General features: G+C 51.6%; 2 protein-coding genes across 2 annotated transcripts; one reads left to right on the top strand and one right to left on the bottom strand.

The window, feature by feature from the left end:
* Positions 1–6,114: 6,114 nt before the first annotated feature.
* Positions 6,115–8,620, bottom strand: LOC120707071. The gene is made up of 2 exons (XM_039991846.1): positions 7,618–8,620; positions 6,115–6,483 (listed from the first exon to the last, which is right to left on the bottom strand). The coding sequence occupies exon 1, from the start codon at positions 8,498–8,500 to the stop codon at positions 7,634–7,636; it is 867 nt and encodes a 288-aa protein (XP_039847780.1). The 5' UTR covers positions 8,501–8,620; the 3' UTR covers positions 6,115–6,483; positions 7,618–7,633.
* A 3,327-nt stretch (positions 8,621–11,947) lies between these two features.
* On the top strand, positions 11,948–13,173 carry LOC120709837 (1-aminocyclopropane-1-carboxylate oxidase homolog 6-like). The gene is made up of 2 exons (XM_039995479.1): positions 11,948–12,769; positions 12,901–13,173. Exons 1-2 carry the CDS (start codon positions 11,948–11,950, stop codon positions 13,171–13,173), a joined length of 1,095 nt encoding a protein of 364 aa, XP_039851413.1.
* The last annotated feature ends 238 nt before the right edge of the window (positions 13,174–13,411 follow it).

Raw genomic sequence — 13,411 nt, 5'->3', positions numbered from 1 at the left:
AGCAGCAGATAAGTAGATGATCGATCCTCTCGGGAAGCTGGGCGCAAAGCGCAAAAGAGTCATCATCCTGTAGCACGTGCCTTTTTGTGTCGATCTGCTGTCCAACATTTGTCATGCAGCACCAACCAGATGAAGAACCTGCATTTACCTGGCGCCCTCGTCTTGCGGAGCAACTTTGCTCCCTCAATTGGGTGCTGGCCTATGAAAAAAGATGAGTATGCTGAGGAGGTCGAGAAGACCTTGTCAGCCGACCATTTCCAGCAGATCCTATCTTCCCGATCAACTACAAGCTGGATCTCCCTGGTCATGTCCCAGACACGTAAGTATTCGATGATTACTTGGACAGTTAAGGCTCCTTTAATGTCTCTAACCCAGCGATCACCCTGCAGTGCTTGGGCCACTGTCCTTTGTTTCTGAATCCGACTGCCCACTGCGTCGCACAGACATGGTGCGACATCAAGCAGCGATTGGCCTTGAAACCAGTGATCAGTCCAGAAGAGCGCTTTGTTGCCATCACCGAGTTCAATGTAAATAGACGCCTGGAACATTTCTTTGGCGACCCGTTCCTCCTTGTCAGGTAGGTGTTGCCACGGCCGAACATCATCTGTTCTCTTCAACCACAGCCATCTCATGCGAAGTGCATAACCAAATCGCTGCAAGTCTATGATTCCAAGACCTCCCAACTCAGCTGGCCTACACACCCTTGGCCAGGCAAGTAAGCAGTGCCCCCCCTCTAGCAGATTGCGCACCCTTCCATAGGAATCCTCTCCTACAGCTGTCAATGCATTTGATTACCCAGGGTGATAAACTGACCACCAAAGCCGTGTGTGTCGGGATGGCTGACAAAGTGCTCTTGATCAAAACAGTTCTACCAGCCCGATTTAGGAGGTTTGCCTTCCAAGCGGGTAGCCTGTTAGCTACCTTGTCGACCAGGGGCTGCAAGTCTGCCTTGCTAAGCTTCCTCAAAGCCAGGGGGATACCCAAATAGCGGATGGGAAATGGGTCAAACCTTCCGGGGAAATGATTTAGAAGTGTGACAGAAGCCTCCAAGTCGCACTGAATTGGCGAGATCAGGCACTTTGTTAGGTTTGTTTTTAGTCCTGATGCCCCGGCGAAGATTCCCAAAATAACTTGAGATCACACCCTGTTTCCACCTTTTTTTTGCCGGCACTTCTGTAATTCACCCATCCCGGTTTCTCGTTTCTAATCAGTAGAAACGGTCCCAAAGGCTAGACGATGTGTGACCCGCCCCTCCCCCCGAACACCCCTCGCCCCAGCCCGCCGACGACCACTCCAGCGCCGGCGGCCACCCATCCCAAGCCTCCTCCCCTCCCATTCCGAGCTCCCTGAACCCCATTGCGGCTCCTTTCTCCCCTTCGCCGGGCGCAGGGCCCAGTCGCCCCCCTGGTGGCTCACCTGAGGGGATTTGTTTCAGCATCCCCTCCGACTCCGAGGAAGACGAGGAGGAGCTCCTGTGGTCCTCGCCACGCCCCTCCTCGAAGGGCAAGGAGCCCTTGCCCGCTGGTCGCGCCTCCTCCCCGCCTCGTCGCAGATCTGGTGGTTTCATGGCAGATGCTAGGCGGCTGCGGCCGCGGAGGGAGGTTAGGGATTGGCCGGAGATCCAGGTTCCGCCTCCCAGGTCGCTCGTCCCCCCTGTGGACGCTGATGGCTTCCGTGAGGTGGTCAACAAGCGCCATATGCGGCGGGAGGCGCGACGTGCTCGCTCCCCACCTCCTCGACGGCCCGTCCCTGCGGATCTGGTAGGCAGGTGCTTCAATTGCCTGTCCTATGGCCTTGTCGTGGCGCGCTGCTCCTTTCCCTCAAGGTGTCTTCGCTGTGGGCGGGAAGGCCACTCCGCCAAGAACTGTCGCTACGGTCGCCCGAGGCCACCACCACCGCCGCGGGGCCGTGGCCAACCCGCCCGCCGGATGGGGACTTGCTGCGACGCCGTGGCCGCGTCGCTCCTCATCCATGCGCATCACTCGCCGGCGACTGCTACCACGGCATCTTCGGGGTCTGCCTCTACGGGTCGCCAGTACTCGGGTCCTCCTTCCATCTGCAGACACTCTCCAGCACCCCGCCGCCCGTCCTCTCCGCCCCCGTGGGTGGCTCCGCACCCCCCTCGTGCGGTTCCGTCACCCCCCTCGCCGCGGCGGACAGATCCGGCCGCACCACCGCCTCCTGCGCGGCCTCTGCGCGTCGCCCCCTACATCGACGAGGATGGCTTCCAGCTGGTCGTCTCCAAACGGCGGGCCAGGGAGGAACGCGCTCCACCTCGGGGCCGCCCCGCTCGTCGACCTGTGCCGTGGATCTCGTCGGTCGCTGCTTCAATTGCTTTTCCTTCAATCATATGGCGGCGAGGTGCCCCAACCCATCCCGTTGCTTCCGCTGTGAGGGAACGGGGCACTCAGCGAAGCAATGCAAGCGAGCTCGCCCACAACCCCCGGCAGCTAATGGTCGCGGGCGCCCCCTTCGTCGCCTTGCCCGGGATGGGGTCACCACTGGTGCTCGCCGCGGCCACAACGACAAGTCGAGTTCCTACCCGTGGCTGAGAAAAACTATTTTCGGGCGGCTGGAGAATGACGATTCCTCCCGCTCGCCGCCGGATCAGGGGAACTCGGGAGGGTCGTCTCCTGGTTGCCTTTGTGGTCACCAGCCTGCCAGAAAGCGCCATTCTGCGGATGACACCACGAGCACCACCCCCTCTGTCGGGGACCTCTGGTCGCTCCCTGAGGCCCCCTGTCTGTTGGAGAAGCAAGTGCCTGACCCCTTGCGCTTTGAGGCAACGCTGGCCTCGCCACAGATGCGGTGTTCAACCTTGGGCTGCAGCACCATGTTGGATCTCCAAACAATCCTGAGGAATGCCCTACCGATCCCAACATGGGATCCCATGCTGCTTGAAGCAGAAATCCAACCTGGTGCTTTGCCTTCGTCGCAGAATGTGTCCACGCCCGTGGCCGGGCCGAGTTTGACACATGCTGGGCGAAACTCTCTACCGGTCAATGACTGTGATGTCTCTGCTGCGGACCTGGAAAGGGTTTGTTTTGATGATGTCTCGGTCGCTGCCTTGATCAGCTAGCCTTGCCGAGGAAAGATTTATCTGGGATTGATATTTGCTTTACTGAAGACGAAATTTGGCAGGCCATCAAGGAAATCCCTTTGGACAAGGCTCCCGGCCCTGATGGGTTCACAGGCCTTTTCTACAGAACAGCCTGGTCAATTATCAAAATTGATATTATCAGGGCCTTCCATGCCCTATGGTCGCTTGACGGCAGAAGCTTATACTTAGTTAACCAAGCCTACATGATTCTTCTAAAGAAAAAGACGGATGCATCAACCGTGCACGATTTTCGGCCGATTAGTTTAATTCATAGCTTTGCCAAACTCTTTGCAAAGGTCCTGGCTAGAAGGCTATCCCCTCATATGAATGACCTTGTACGGTTCAACCAAAGTGCTTTCATCTCTGGTCGTCTAATTCATGAAAACTTCCAAGCGGTGCGGCTAACTGCTTCCCTTCTTCACCGGAAAGAAATCCCCAGTACTTTATTCAAAGTGGACATTGCCAAAGCCTTTGATTCGGTTCACTGGAGTTTTCTACTTGAAATACTTAGACATCTGGGCTTCTCAAGGAGATGGATCAATTGGATTTCTATGCTGCTATCGACAGCCAGTACAAAAATCATACTTAATGGACAGCCTGGGAGGCGTACAAAAATCATACTTAATGGACAGCCTGGGAGGTGTATTTGCCATGCAAGAGGTTTACGTCAAGGTGACCCCCTTTCTCCATTATTGTTTGTCCTGGTGATGGAGCCTTTGAATGCCTTATTCCGGCTGGCTGTCAACAAACAAGTGCTCGGGCCGTTGGGAAACTCAAACATCCCGGAGCGTATCTTTCTATATGCAGATGATGTCATCCTTTTCTCCTCGATAGCTGAGCAGGACCTGGTCGCTGTTGGAACAATTCTTACCATGTTTGCTGCTGCCTCGGGGCTCCGCACTAATCCAGACAAGTGCGCCATAACCCCCATCCGGTGCAATCTCAACGAAACAGCAACATTAATGCACTTTTTGCCGGGAGTCCTGAAGCCATTTCCAATCCCATACTTGGGCATACCTCTGTCCATCCACAAGCCTAAGAAGAGTGACCTGCAACACTTGGTGGACAAGGTCGTGGCAGGTTTGCCGACTTCGAAAGCGGGGCTTCTCACCAAGGCGGGTCGAACTGTACTTGTGAAGTCCAAGATGTCGGCAGTTCCAGTTTACACGGCAATTGCAATCTCAATCTCGCCATGGGTATTAAAATGCATTGATAAGCGCCGTCGCGCCTTCCTGTGGAAGGGAACTGAATCAGTGTCAGGTGGACACTGCGCCCTCGCTTGGCCCAAGGTCTGTCGGCCTCTGGACTTGGGTGGCCTTGGCATACCTGATCTGCGGTTGCAAGGCCATGCGTTACGCATGCGTTGGCTATGGGCCAAGCGCACTGATCCAAACAGGCCTTGGGCGACCTTGCCCGATCACACTGAAAACTTAGTTCTTGACATGTTCTGTGCCTCTATTTCAGTGGAAATTGGTAATGGCCAGCGCTCTTATTTCTGGACTGACCGTTGGATTCAAGGCAAGGGCATCCAAGAACTTGCGCCGGCTCTTCTTGCGGCGGTTCGACCACGAGTACAGCAACACCGAACTGTGGCTCAAGGTCTCTTAAATCGAGCTTGGGTGCGAGACATCACCGGAGCTCTTACAGTACAGGTCATTGTGGAGTACCTGCAGATCTGGAATCTGGTTGAGAACCAAGTTGTAGTTGAGCAGGCCGAGGACAGGTTTATTTGGAAATGGACAGCTGATCATTGTTTTACCACGGCTTCAGCTTACAGAGCTTTTTTCGTTGGTCAGCATCCGATCCCTAGAGCAAAAATGCTCAGAAAGACAAGAGCACCTGGTCGCTGCAAGTTTTTTGTCTGGCTTGCTCTACATGATCGCTGCTGGACTGCAGCTAGAAGGAAAAGACACAATTTGTAGGACAATGACACTTGTGGTGCCTGCTTGCAACTGCCTGAAACAATATCCCATATCCTGATTGGCTGCATCTATGCTCGGGAGGTATGGTCCACATTAATTCGCAGGTGGCACTGGCTTGGTTTGTCTGCTGGACTCTCAGATGATCGGGAGTTTTATGACTGGTGGAACTGGTCGAGGAAACAAGTGCCTGGACTGAACAGAAGAGCTTTTGACACTCTCGTGGTCCTTACTTTTTGGATGCTTTGGAAAGAAAGAAACAATCGCATCTTTCAAAACTCTAATCTTCAGGCGTCCGACTTGGTGTTGCGGATTTTTGATGAAGCCAAGTCTTGGGCTTATGCGGGATTCAACCAACTACAGAAGTTGTTCCCAGTTGTTCTTTTTTTAAGGTCGCAAAATCCGGCTCTTGTAATTGTCTAACTTGTTGTACCATGTGTAGGTGACAGGAGCTCGCCATCGCGAGCTCTTGAACCTGTTGTAAACTCTTTCCCTTCTTAATGAAAAACGTGCTTAGGCACGGTCGCTAAAAAAAAAAACTAGCAGCTTGCTTGCTGGTCTGTTGATTGTTTTTTAAGAAAACGAACAATTAGTAACAAGCTCTTGCAACAAGATACTAGTTTGGACTTTGGAGATAATTTCTAAAAAAATGATGTCACTTAAAGCAGAGACACCATACATAGCGAATTAGCACCCATATTATCATTGAGTCTATATAGTTCTTAGTGATCCATGAGTATAAGAATGTTGTTATATCAAGGACTAGACACACTTTTATCACGCATTCAAGCGTACATGTTCTAATCTTTGCTTTTCCTAGTAATCACGGCACATTTATCCAATGAAAATCCAGTTACAGTGTCCGATAAAAAAGAGTTATTCAATTCAAAGCCTTGAAACCAAAAGAATAAGCTTATTATAGATATGCACGTGTCTTCAGAACATGCAACATTAACCGAAGAGAGTAGCTGGGGCATTCCAACCTAAACTAGTAGTAAACAAATATAAGCAATGGAAAATGACACCAGAAATTTGAAAAATAAAAGCATAGGCTCTGCTGCCCTGCTTGCAGACACCAACAGAAGTGGTAAAGAATGCTTTAAACTTGTACTAAGATTTGTAATCCTGAAAAATGGAAGAGTAATATTTTCACAGCATATCGATCCAAGCATAGAAACATAAATCCATCAAGCCATACAGCTTTCACGCATTGATTGCCAAACCGGCGTAAGCAGTACTTTGGTATCAATCACTATCTATGGGACACCTTGGTAGTGCCAAGACAAAAGTGAAATTTGGTAAGGACACAAGGTCAGCGACTAAATTTGCATTACACTATTGCTTCAAGATCAATTCAAAACTCCGTAGTAGCACTTCACTGTGAACATTCATTCAGTGTTAACCGAGGATCTTCTGACTTGGTTACCTAAATCTGAGTTGACTTCTGAAGACCCAATTCACCTCCTGAAAGGTCAAAAATATTCTCTGTTCTTAGGACTAATGGATCACAATATGTCATATAGAGAAGCAAAAACATTCTATTGAAAATGCAAGACATTCATAACAGAACATTCCGTACAGGTTTGATACATAGGCATTTCGACATTGACACAAGCTAGCAAGAAAATAAAAACAGGAACGGCATGAGGTCTTAATAATCAATCTTAACATGCATGTGTGCCATTTAGTACATTATTGCGCACATAATTTACTGTACTTTCAATGTTCTAGTAATAGTGTGAAATACTGAAATGGATGGCTAACAGTAATTACAAGATGATCAGCACTCTATATTCAAAATATGACAATTCAGGTTTATACGGACTATCAATCAATCCAGGACACAACAGGAAAATGTGCCGACACCCCATTTAACTTCAGTAACAGGATCAGCAAGGTAAATATGAAACGGACATTGCCATCTATCAAGCATAAGTACCATTCACTAATGCACTTTGATACATCTTCCCAAATGGAATACTTCTGATTACAAATACGCCAGCAATTATCAGATACACAGTGCTGACATTTCCCTGGACCTCAATTGTACACAGGAGTTGCATGTTTCCTATCCATCTATTACCAAGAAAATACAGTGCCTACAGCAGAATGCACTTAAAATTAGTTTACTGAATTCAGTTCCTAAAACAATTATGTCAGTGTCGAATTGCCCAACTTAACAGGTAGGGAGACTCCACTCACTGAACTTTCTAGCACACATACAAGGTACTATCATGGTTTATGTGGACGAATTGAAAGGATGTGGCTGCAATGGTGAAGCAGACAGACTCTTTGGCCTAAACACATAGAAATGCTTAAATTAACAATTGTAAACTCTTTGGCCTAAAAACATAGAAAGCTCAACAACTTACTCATCACCCAAATGGATACTGTATCAACATATTCAGATCTATCAGATTGATGTTTAATTCAAACAAGCATGGAACCATGGCATAATTGAATAATTCACACAAGCAATATATGTTTGCAACACGTGAAATACTACAATCAACTACGAGAACCTAAAATTGGTTGCATCCAATTGTATGACAGGACTGAATCTAAGTATCTGAGTGAAATTATCGAGCATCATCTCACCTATGCTTGGCGTGTACTAGTTTGGGGTGGCGTCCTGAGATCCCTGTAACGGTGCTGATCCATCATCTCTGCAGGAATCTCTGCGTAACTTCCTCGCCACGACGCCACGCAAGAATGCCATCAAGGCCAACACCTCGAGCCTCTCCGACAGATCCCCGTGCTTGAAAAAGGACCACATCGACATCTCCACCAGCCCGAGCGTGGTGGCCAGGATCAGCTCCTCTGAGCCCGCCACGGCGCGCGGCGCGGAGCCGAGCGTGGAGAAAAGGATGCCCTCCACGAACGGTATCTTGAGCTCGAGGCGGGAGAAGTTGGGCACGGCGGCTTCGCGGAGCCACCGGGCCCCGTCCTGGTGACGGCCGAGGACGTGGCAGAGCGCGGCGGCGTAGAGGCGCGCGAGGGTGTTGCCGGAGTGCTCCACGGCGAGCAGCGACATGGCGTCGAGCGCGTCGTCGAGGCAGCCGTCGCGGGCATAGAGGAGGGCCATATGCATCCGGGCGTTTACTGCCTGCTTCGCCGCTGCATCGGCGGGGTCCTCCGACTCCGACTCCGCGGAAAGGATCTCTTCGGTGAGGAAGTCGCGGGCCAGGCGGAGACTCCCGGGGTAGAAGGGCGCGATGCGCAGAGCACTCCCGAGGAGAGTCTGCGTGGCGTCGACGAGGAAGGAGGCCGGGGTGAGCATCGCGTTGAGCTCGCGGAGGCCCGGGTGCGCACGGACGAGGGCGATGTGGCCGGTGGCGTCGCTGGGGCCGACGGGCGTCGACGGAGAAGATGAGGGGGTGGCCGAGAGCGCGAGGGGCGAGGAGGGGCTCCACGAGGCTGCAGAGAAGAGCCCCCCGGCCGCTGCGTCGGCGAGGGCGGCGGGGCGGAGGAAGCGCGACATGGCCGGAGCAGGTGAAGGCGAAGAGGTCTGTGTTGTCGCTTTCCGCGTGCTCGCTGCTTTTGATTCTACTGGGTGCCTCGGTGGGGCCGGAGCTGAACAGAGTTGGGTCTTGGCCTCTTGGGGACGGACGACTGCCGCGCGCCGTGCGCCACGGAAGCCTGACGGCTGAAGCCATGTGACGTGATGAGCAACGGGAACGCCCACTTGAATTGAAGCGCATTCGGTTAAATATATATGTTTAACAAACAAATTTGTATATCTTTACCAAATTTTTATTTCTAAGGTCCTCTTTGGCGTGACTCCAACTGGAGTCGGTTTAGGAGCGGAAGCCGAAACCCTCACAAACGATGTTTTTTGGAGCAGCTCCGGATCAAGAGCCACACCTCTAGAGCCCCTAGAGCCTCTAGGGCCCCTAGCGGCTTTCACAGGAGAGGAGGAGCCAAAGAAACGAGGCTCCACACGGCTCTGCCATCCAGTCATCTATGTTTGCCCCTGAATTTTGACATAATTACAATGCTTTTGCCCCCTCCCCATCTATGTACGGAGGGTCCCTGTACGGGCCGGCACCCTAGGGCTAGACCGAGCTGCAGCGGCTGGCCAAGGTCCAATGCACTCGGCAAGGGGGAGGGGCATGGACGCGGCGTGGCCCAAGTCCCCGACAGCCACCGCGACTGCCTCCCCAAGTGAAGCGACCGACGTGGTTAGTGTAGGGCTGACCATGGCGGGTGGCTTGCAAGACTGATGGAACAGCACGAGACCCACGACACTCGGGCGTCGGCTTCGACATCCATCAGATCAGGAACCATGCAACGAAAGGAGATGCATGAATGGAAGAACCAACATCAGAACGCACCTGCTCGCCGACGAGGGGGACGCGGTGGCCGCGCACCTAGGCCGCGGGCGCCGGTTCGTGCTTAGGTAAATAGACTTGGTTAGGTAAAAAAATAAAAAACTTGATGAAAAGGCCATCCAACAGCCTCGGCTTCTTGCTTGGCAATGCATCTTGCTCGGCATATCTGATCCGGCGCTAGACATTTTCGCTGAGGCCGGCGACTAGGCATCCTCCTGATCCTGCGCTCCCGCCCCTCATTCCCGCGCTCGTGCTCCTTGCTCCCGCGCTCGTGCTGCTTTTATTTCTCGCGCCGCCCTCGCCGGCTTCTTGAACGGACACTGCCCCTGCCGTCGGATTCCGCACCCCTCCGCCCTCGCGCTGCCGCTCCTGAGCCCTCCCGCCCTGGATGCCGCTGGTGAGCTCGTGCCATGCCGAGGCCCAGACATTCCTTGTCTATGGTGGATGGGGAATGGATCCGCCGCGATCCTGCTCAGGGACGAGGACCTAGACAGTACGCAGCAGTGCAGTGGTGAGATCATCGTTGCACATCTCAATTTGAGGTCCTTGATGCATAGTCTGAAATTGAATTCGCAATTTTGCATATTCATCTGAAATTGATGACGACAAAAGTCAATTTGTGAGTTCATTTGCACAAATATGCCTCTGGCCACCGAAGGAGATGAGGATCGGAGGGAGTTGCTGCAGGAATGAATCACGGCGCGCAGTGCCTGGCCACCAAAGGAGAGGAGTATCGGAAGGGGGCCGCTGCAGGAAGGAATCGCCGCGGCGGCGCTGGAAGTCGGCGTCGTCTGAAAAGAGGAAAAGAAACGTCGGAGATAGGGTCCCCCACGATAGGAATACGTAGAGTCCAGATTATACCTACTCTGTTGGTTTTTCCCCTCTTAAGCGACCCCTCCATTTTTTTTACAGACCTTCCAACTAGCTAGATTTAGCAAGAATTATTGCTAATCTATTGGAGTTGCTCTTAATTCATTGCCTTGGGTAACCTGCATGATCCGTGATTCACTTGCGTGGAAACAAATAAACCTGCATGAGATGCAAAGAAATTGCAATCCTTGCCTAGCTAATTCGTTGTCTGAAAAGACTGAAGCAATCGTTGGCTAGTTACTCTCTTGGTTCTAAATTATAGGTCGCTGGATTTTTTGGATCCCAAGTTTGACTACTTGTCTTGTTCAAAAACTTGTGCAAAATATCACTTCTTTTGTTGTGGCTTGCTTTATCCATACAAGTTCTTTATTAATGACTTAAATTTGACTATATTTACATAAATTATTTTAATAAGAAAGACGAGTGGTCAAATTTGCTATCAAAAAAGTCAAACGACCTATAATTTAGAACGGAGGGAGTAATTCGTTGCCGAAACAAATAAACCTGTATGCGATGCTGGGCGGGTGCCAGCGGGTAAGTTCCATATCGGTGCGAGAGGTAGGTAGGAATATTTTAGATGAAGTGAATTTTCAAAAGTTTTGGTTCTTTATTTGTATGATGAATATAAATAAAATATATAAAAATAGTGTAAGATGTAAGATAAGATACGCAAGTTATGATTGAGGGGCAATGTAAAATATAATCAAATGTATGTGTAGGATTCTAGCTAGTAGATAGAGTTGTAACATAACAGCATATCTAAGAGTTTTCAATCTTCCTTCCTCATCTTTGTTTTTTGACGAAAAAAACCCGTCTCCAATAGTTCCCTATCCAAGTTCCCCATCTCCTAACAATTGGCAAAGTGCGCTCTCTCTTGTGCGCAAAAATGTGCATGCCTCAATCGTTCCCCATCCACTCTTTTTCCCGTCGCTATCTTCTTCCCGCGCCCTTCTCCCCCTTCGCGCCGCGCCTCCTTCCCTTTGGCGCCATTAACCTGGAGCACGACGTCGGCGTCCTAGGGTTCAAGTATGCCTTGGATCCTCTATTTTTTCCATCTAGGGCAAGGGCAGGCTGCCGTGGTCTAATTTTTCCATGTAGGGTTCATGATGTTTTGGACAATACTGATATTGACCGCCACGGTGCATCACCGACGCAATAAGAAGTAAAACGGAGTCCTCTTGTCCTCTTTCTTTTTCCCTTAATCCAAACGCTCACGTGCCCTAAATCGCAGGCAATCTAGACCTGCAAGAAGCTCCTGTCCGCCAACCATGTCCACCAGCTATGGAAGTTTCTCGTAGAATTAATCTTATGGGACCACAAACTTTTCATTTTTGGGAATAACAATAGGGAACTATTGGAGATGGATTTTTTTTTCCCTCTCCATATCTATTTGAGGAGTTGGCAAACAAGTTTTGAGGAAAAAAATTGGAAACCGTTGGAGCTGCTCCTAATACGTTGTATCCTAGTCTCATAGGAGATATAGGATTCAATGATCCGTGCGTCATACGTACGCTTGTGACAAAATCCTGTAAACGTATTCCGATCCCTAGCCGGTTGAAGGCTCTTATAAATAATTAAATATACAGCATGACGCGGCCCTAGCAAAGATTGATTGCACAATCTTTACAAAGACGAGTAATTTTCCCCGCCCGGCGATGGATCCAGCAACCGCACGCGCATCGCATCGGAAGCGCAAGCACAAGCGCCGCTACGATGGGCAACAAGGGATGGCCTCCGGCGACGACGACGCCGCGTTGGCCCTGTTCAGGTTCCACGAGTCCCGAGGCGGCGTCCGCGCCCTCGTGGAGTCCGGCGTCACCACAGTGCCGCCATTGTTCCTGGCGCCCACCGCGCCAGTGTCGTCGGCGGCCGTGAACTTCGTCGTCCCGTCCGTCGATCTCTCCCTCCCGCGCTCGGACGCCGTCGCGCTCGTCCGCGCCGCGGCGCGTTCGAGCGGCATCTTCCAGGTCACCAACCACGGCGTCCCGGCCGGCACCGTGGACTCGGCGCTCTCCGTGGTCAGGGCCTTCAACGAGCAGCCCTTCGCGGCGCGCTCGCCGCTCTACTCCGTCTCGTCCACCGGGGCCGTCACCTACGCCACCGTACCCATCCCGCGGCCCACGGATGGCCAGCCCGTGACCACTCCCCTCCTGTCATGGCGCGACTCGCTCATTCTCCGCTTCGACGACCGCCCAAGAGATCCCGACCTCCGCAACCTCCCCGCAGCGTGCCGGGACTCTCTGCTGGAGTACCGTCGGTCGCTGACGAGGCTCGGGAAGGAGATCGCCGGCCTGCTCGCGGAGGGGCTCGGAGTCGGGGCCGAGCGGCTGGACCCGGTTGAAGGAGTCCTGATGCAGTGCCACTACCACCCGCCGTGTCCCGAGCCGGAACGGGCCCTGGGCAGCCGCGAGCACACCGACGGAAGTTTGTTCACGGTGCTCTCACAGGACGGGGTCGGCGGGCTGCAGGTGCGGCTCGACGGCGGCGAGTGGGTGGACGTGGCGCCCGGGGCCGGTACACTTCTTGTCAACATCGGGGACGTTCTAAAGGTACACATGAGTTTTGTGTTCATCTCGTGTTTCTAAATTAATTTATTTATTAATGGAAAAGTCTAATTAATTTAAAGTATTTGCATCCTTTTTCCCAAGCTAATAACCTTTGCGTTCACAATAATTCGCAGGTGGTTTCGAATGATGAATACACAAGCGTGGAGCACAGGGTGGTGATCAAGTCCGCACAAGAGCCCAGGGTCTCCATTGCCCTCTTCTTCAACCCTGCCAAGCATGGCGAAACCGATTTTGTCTTCGGCCCTCTCCCGGAGCTGGTGACAGAAGAAAAGCCTGCACGGTACCGGAGTTTATCCTGGCAGCAGATGCTGGATAACAGGAGCGCATTGGGGCACGCCAAGCCGTCGGCACTTGATCAATTCAGGGTCACTGCTTCTTTGAGTTGATGATTTTGGAGGTTATTGTTGATGATTTCATTTAGCTCTCGTGTAGGCCAATTATTTGTCGAGAAAATATCTTGATGACTACAAGCTTTAATTTGAAACGAAACAGAATGAATTAACTTAGTATCTATAGGATGTATTTGATGGTAGATGCAGGAAAGCTGGTTCTAGTTACTTGACCCCGGCCGTGAGAATGCGTACTTTTATGGGGCAACTTTGTTGATCCAATCATACCCCTATT

The sequence above is a fragment of the Panicum virgatum genome, chromosome 5K, assembly GCF_016808335.1.
Source record: "Panicum virgatum strain AP13 chromosome 5K, P.virgatum_v5, whole genome shotgun sequence".
Lineage (NCBI taxonomy): Eukaryota > Viridiplantae > Streptophyta > Magnoliopsida > Poales > Poaceae > Panicum > Panicum virgatum.
Note: the sequence above shows the minus strand (reverse complement) of the source record. Positions and strands in the feature narration are given on the sequence as shown.

Coding starts and splice junctions, on each gene's coding strand:
- LOC120709837 (XM_039995479.1), top strand. CDS start 11,948: ATGGCCTCCGGCGACGACGACGCCGCGTTGGCCCTGTTCAGGTTCCAC. Junction 12,770..12,900: donor ACATCGGGGACGTTCTAAAG/GTACACATGAGT, acceptor AATAATTCGCAG/GTGGTTTCGAATGATGAATA.
- LOC120707071 (XM_039991846.1), bottom strand. CDS start 8,500: ATGTCGCGCTTCCTCCGCCCCGCCGCCCTCGCCGACGCAGCGGCCGGG.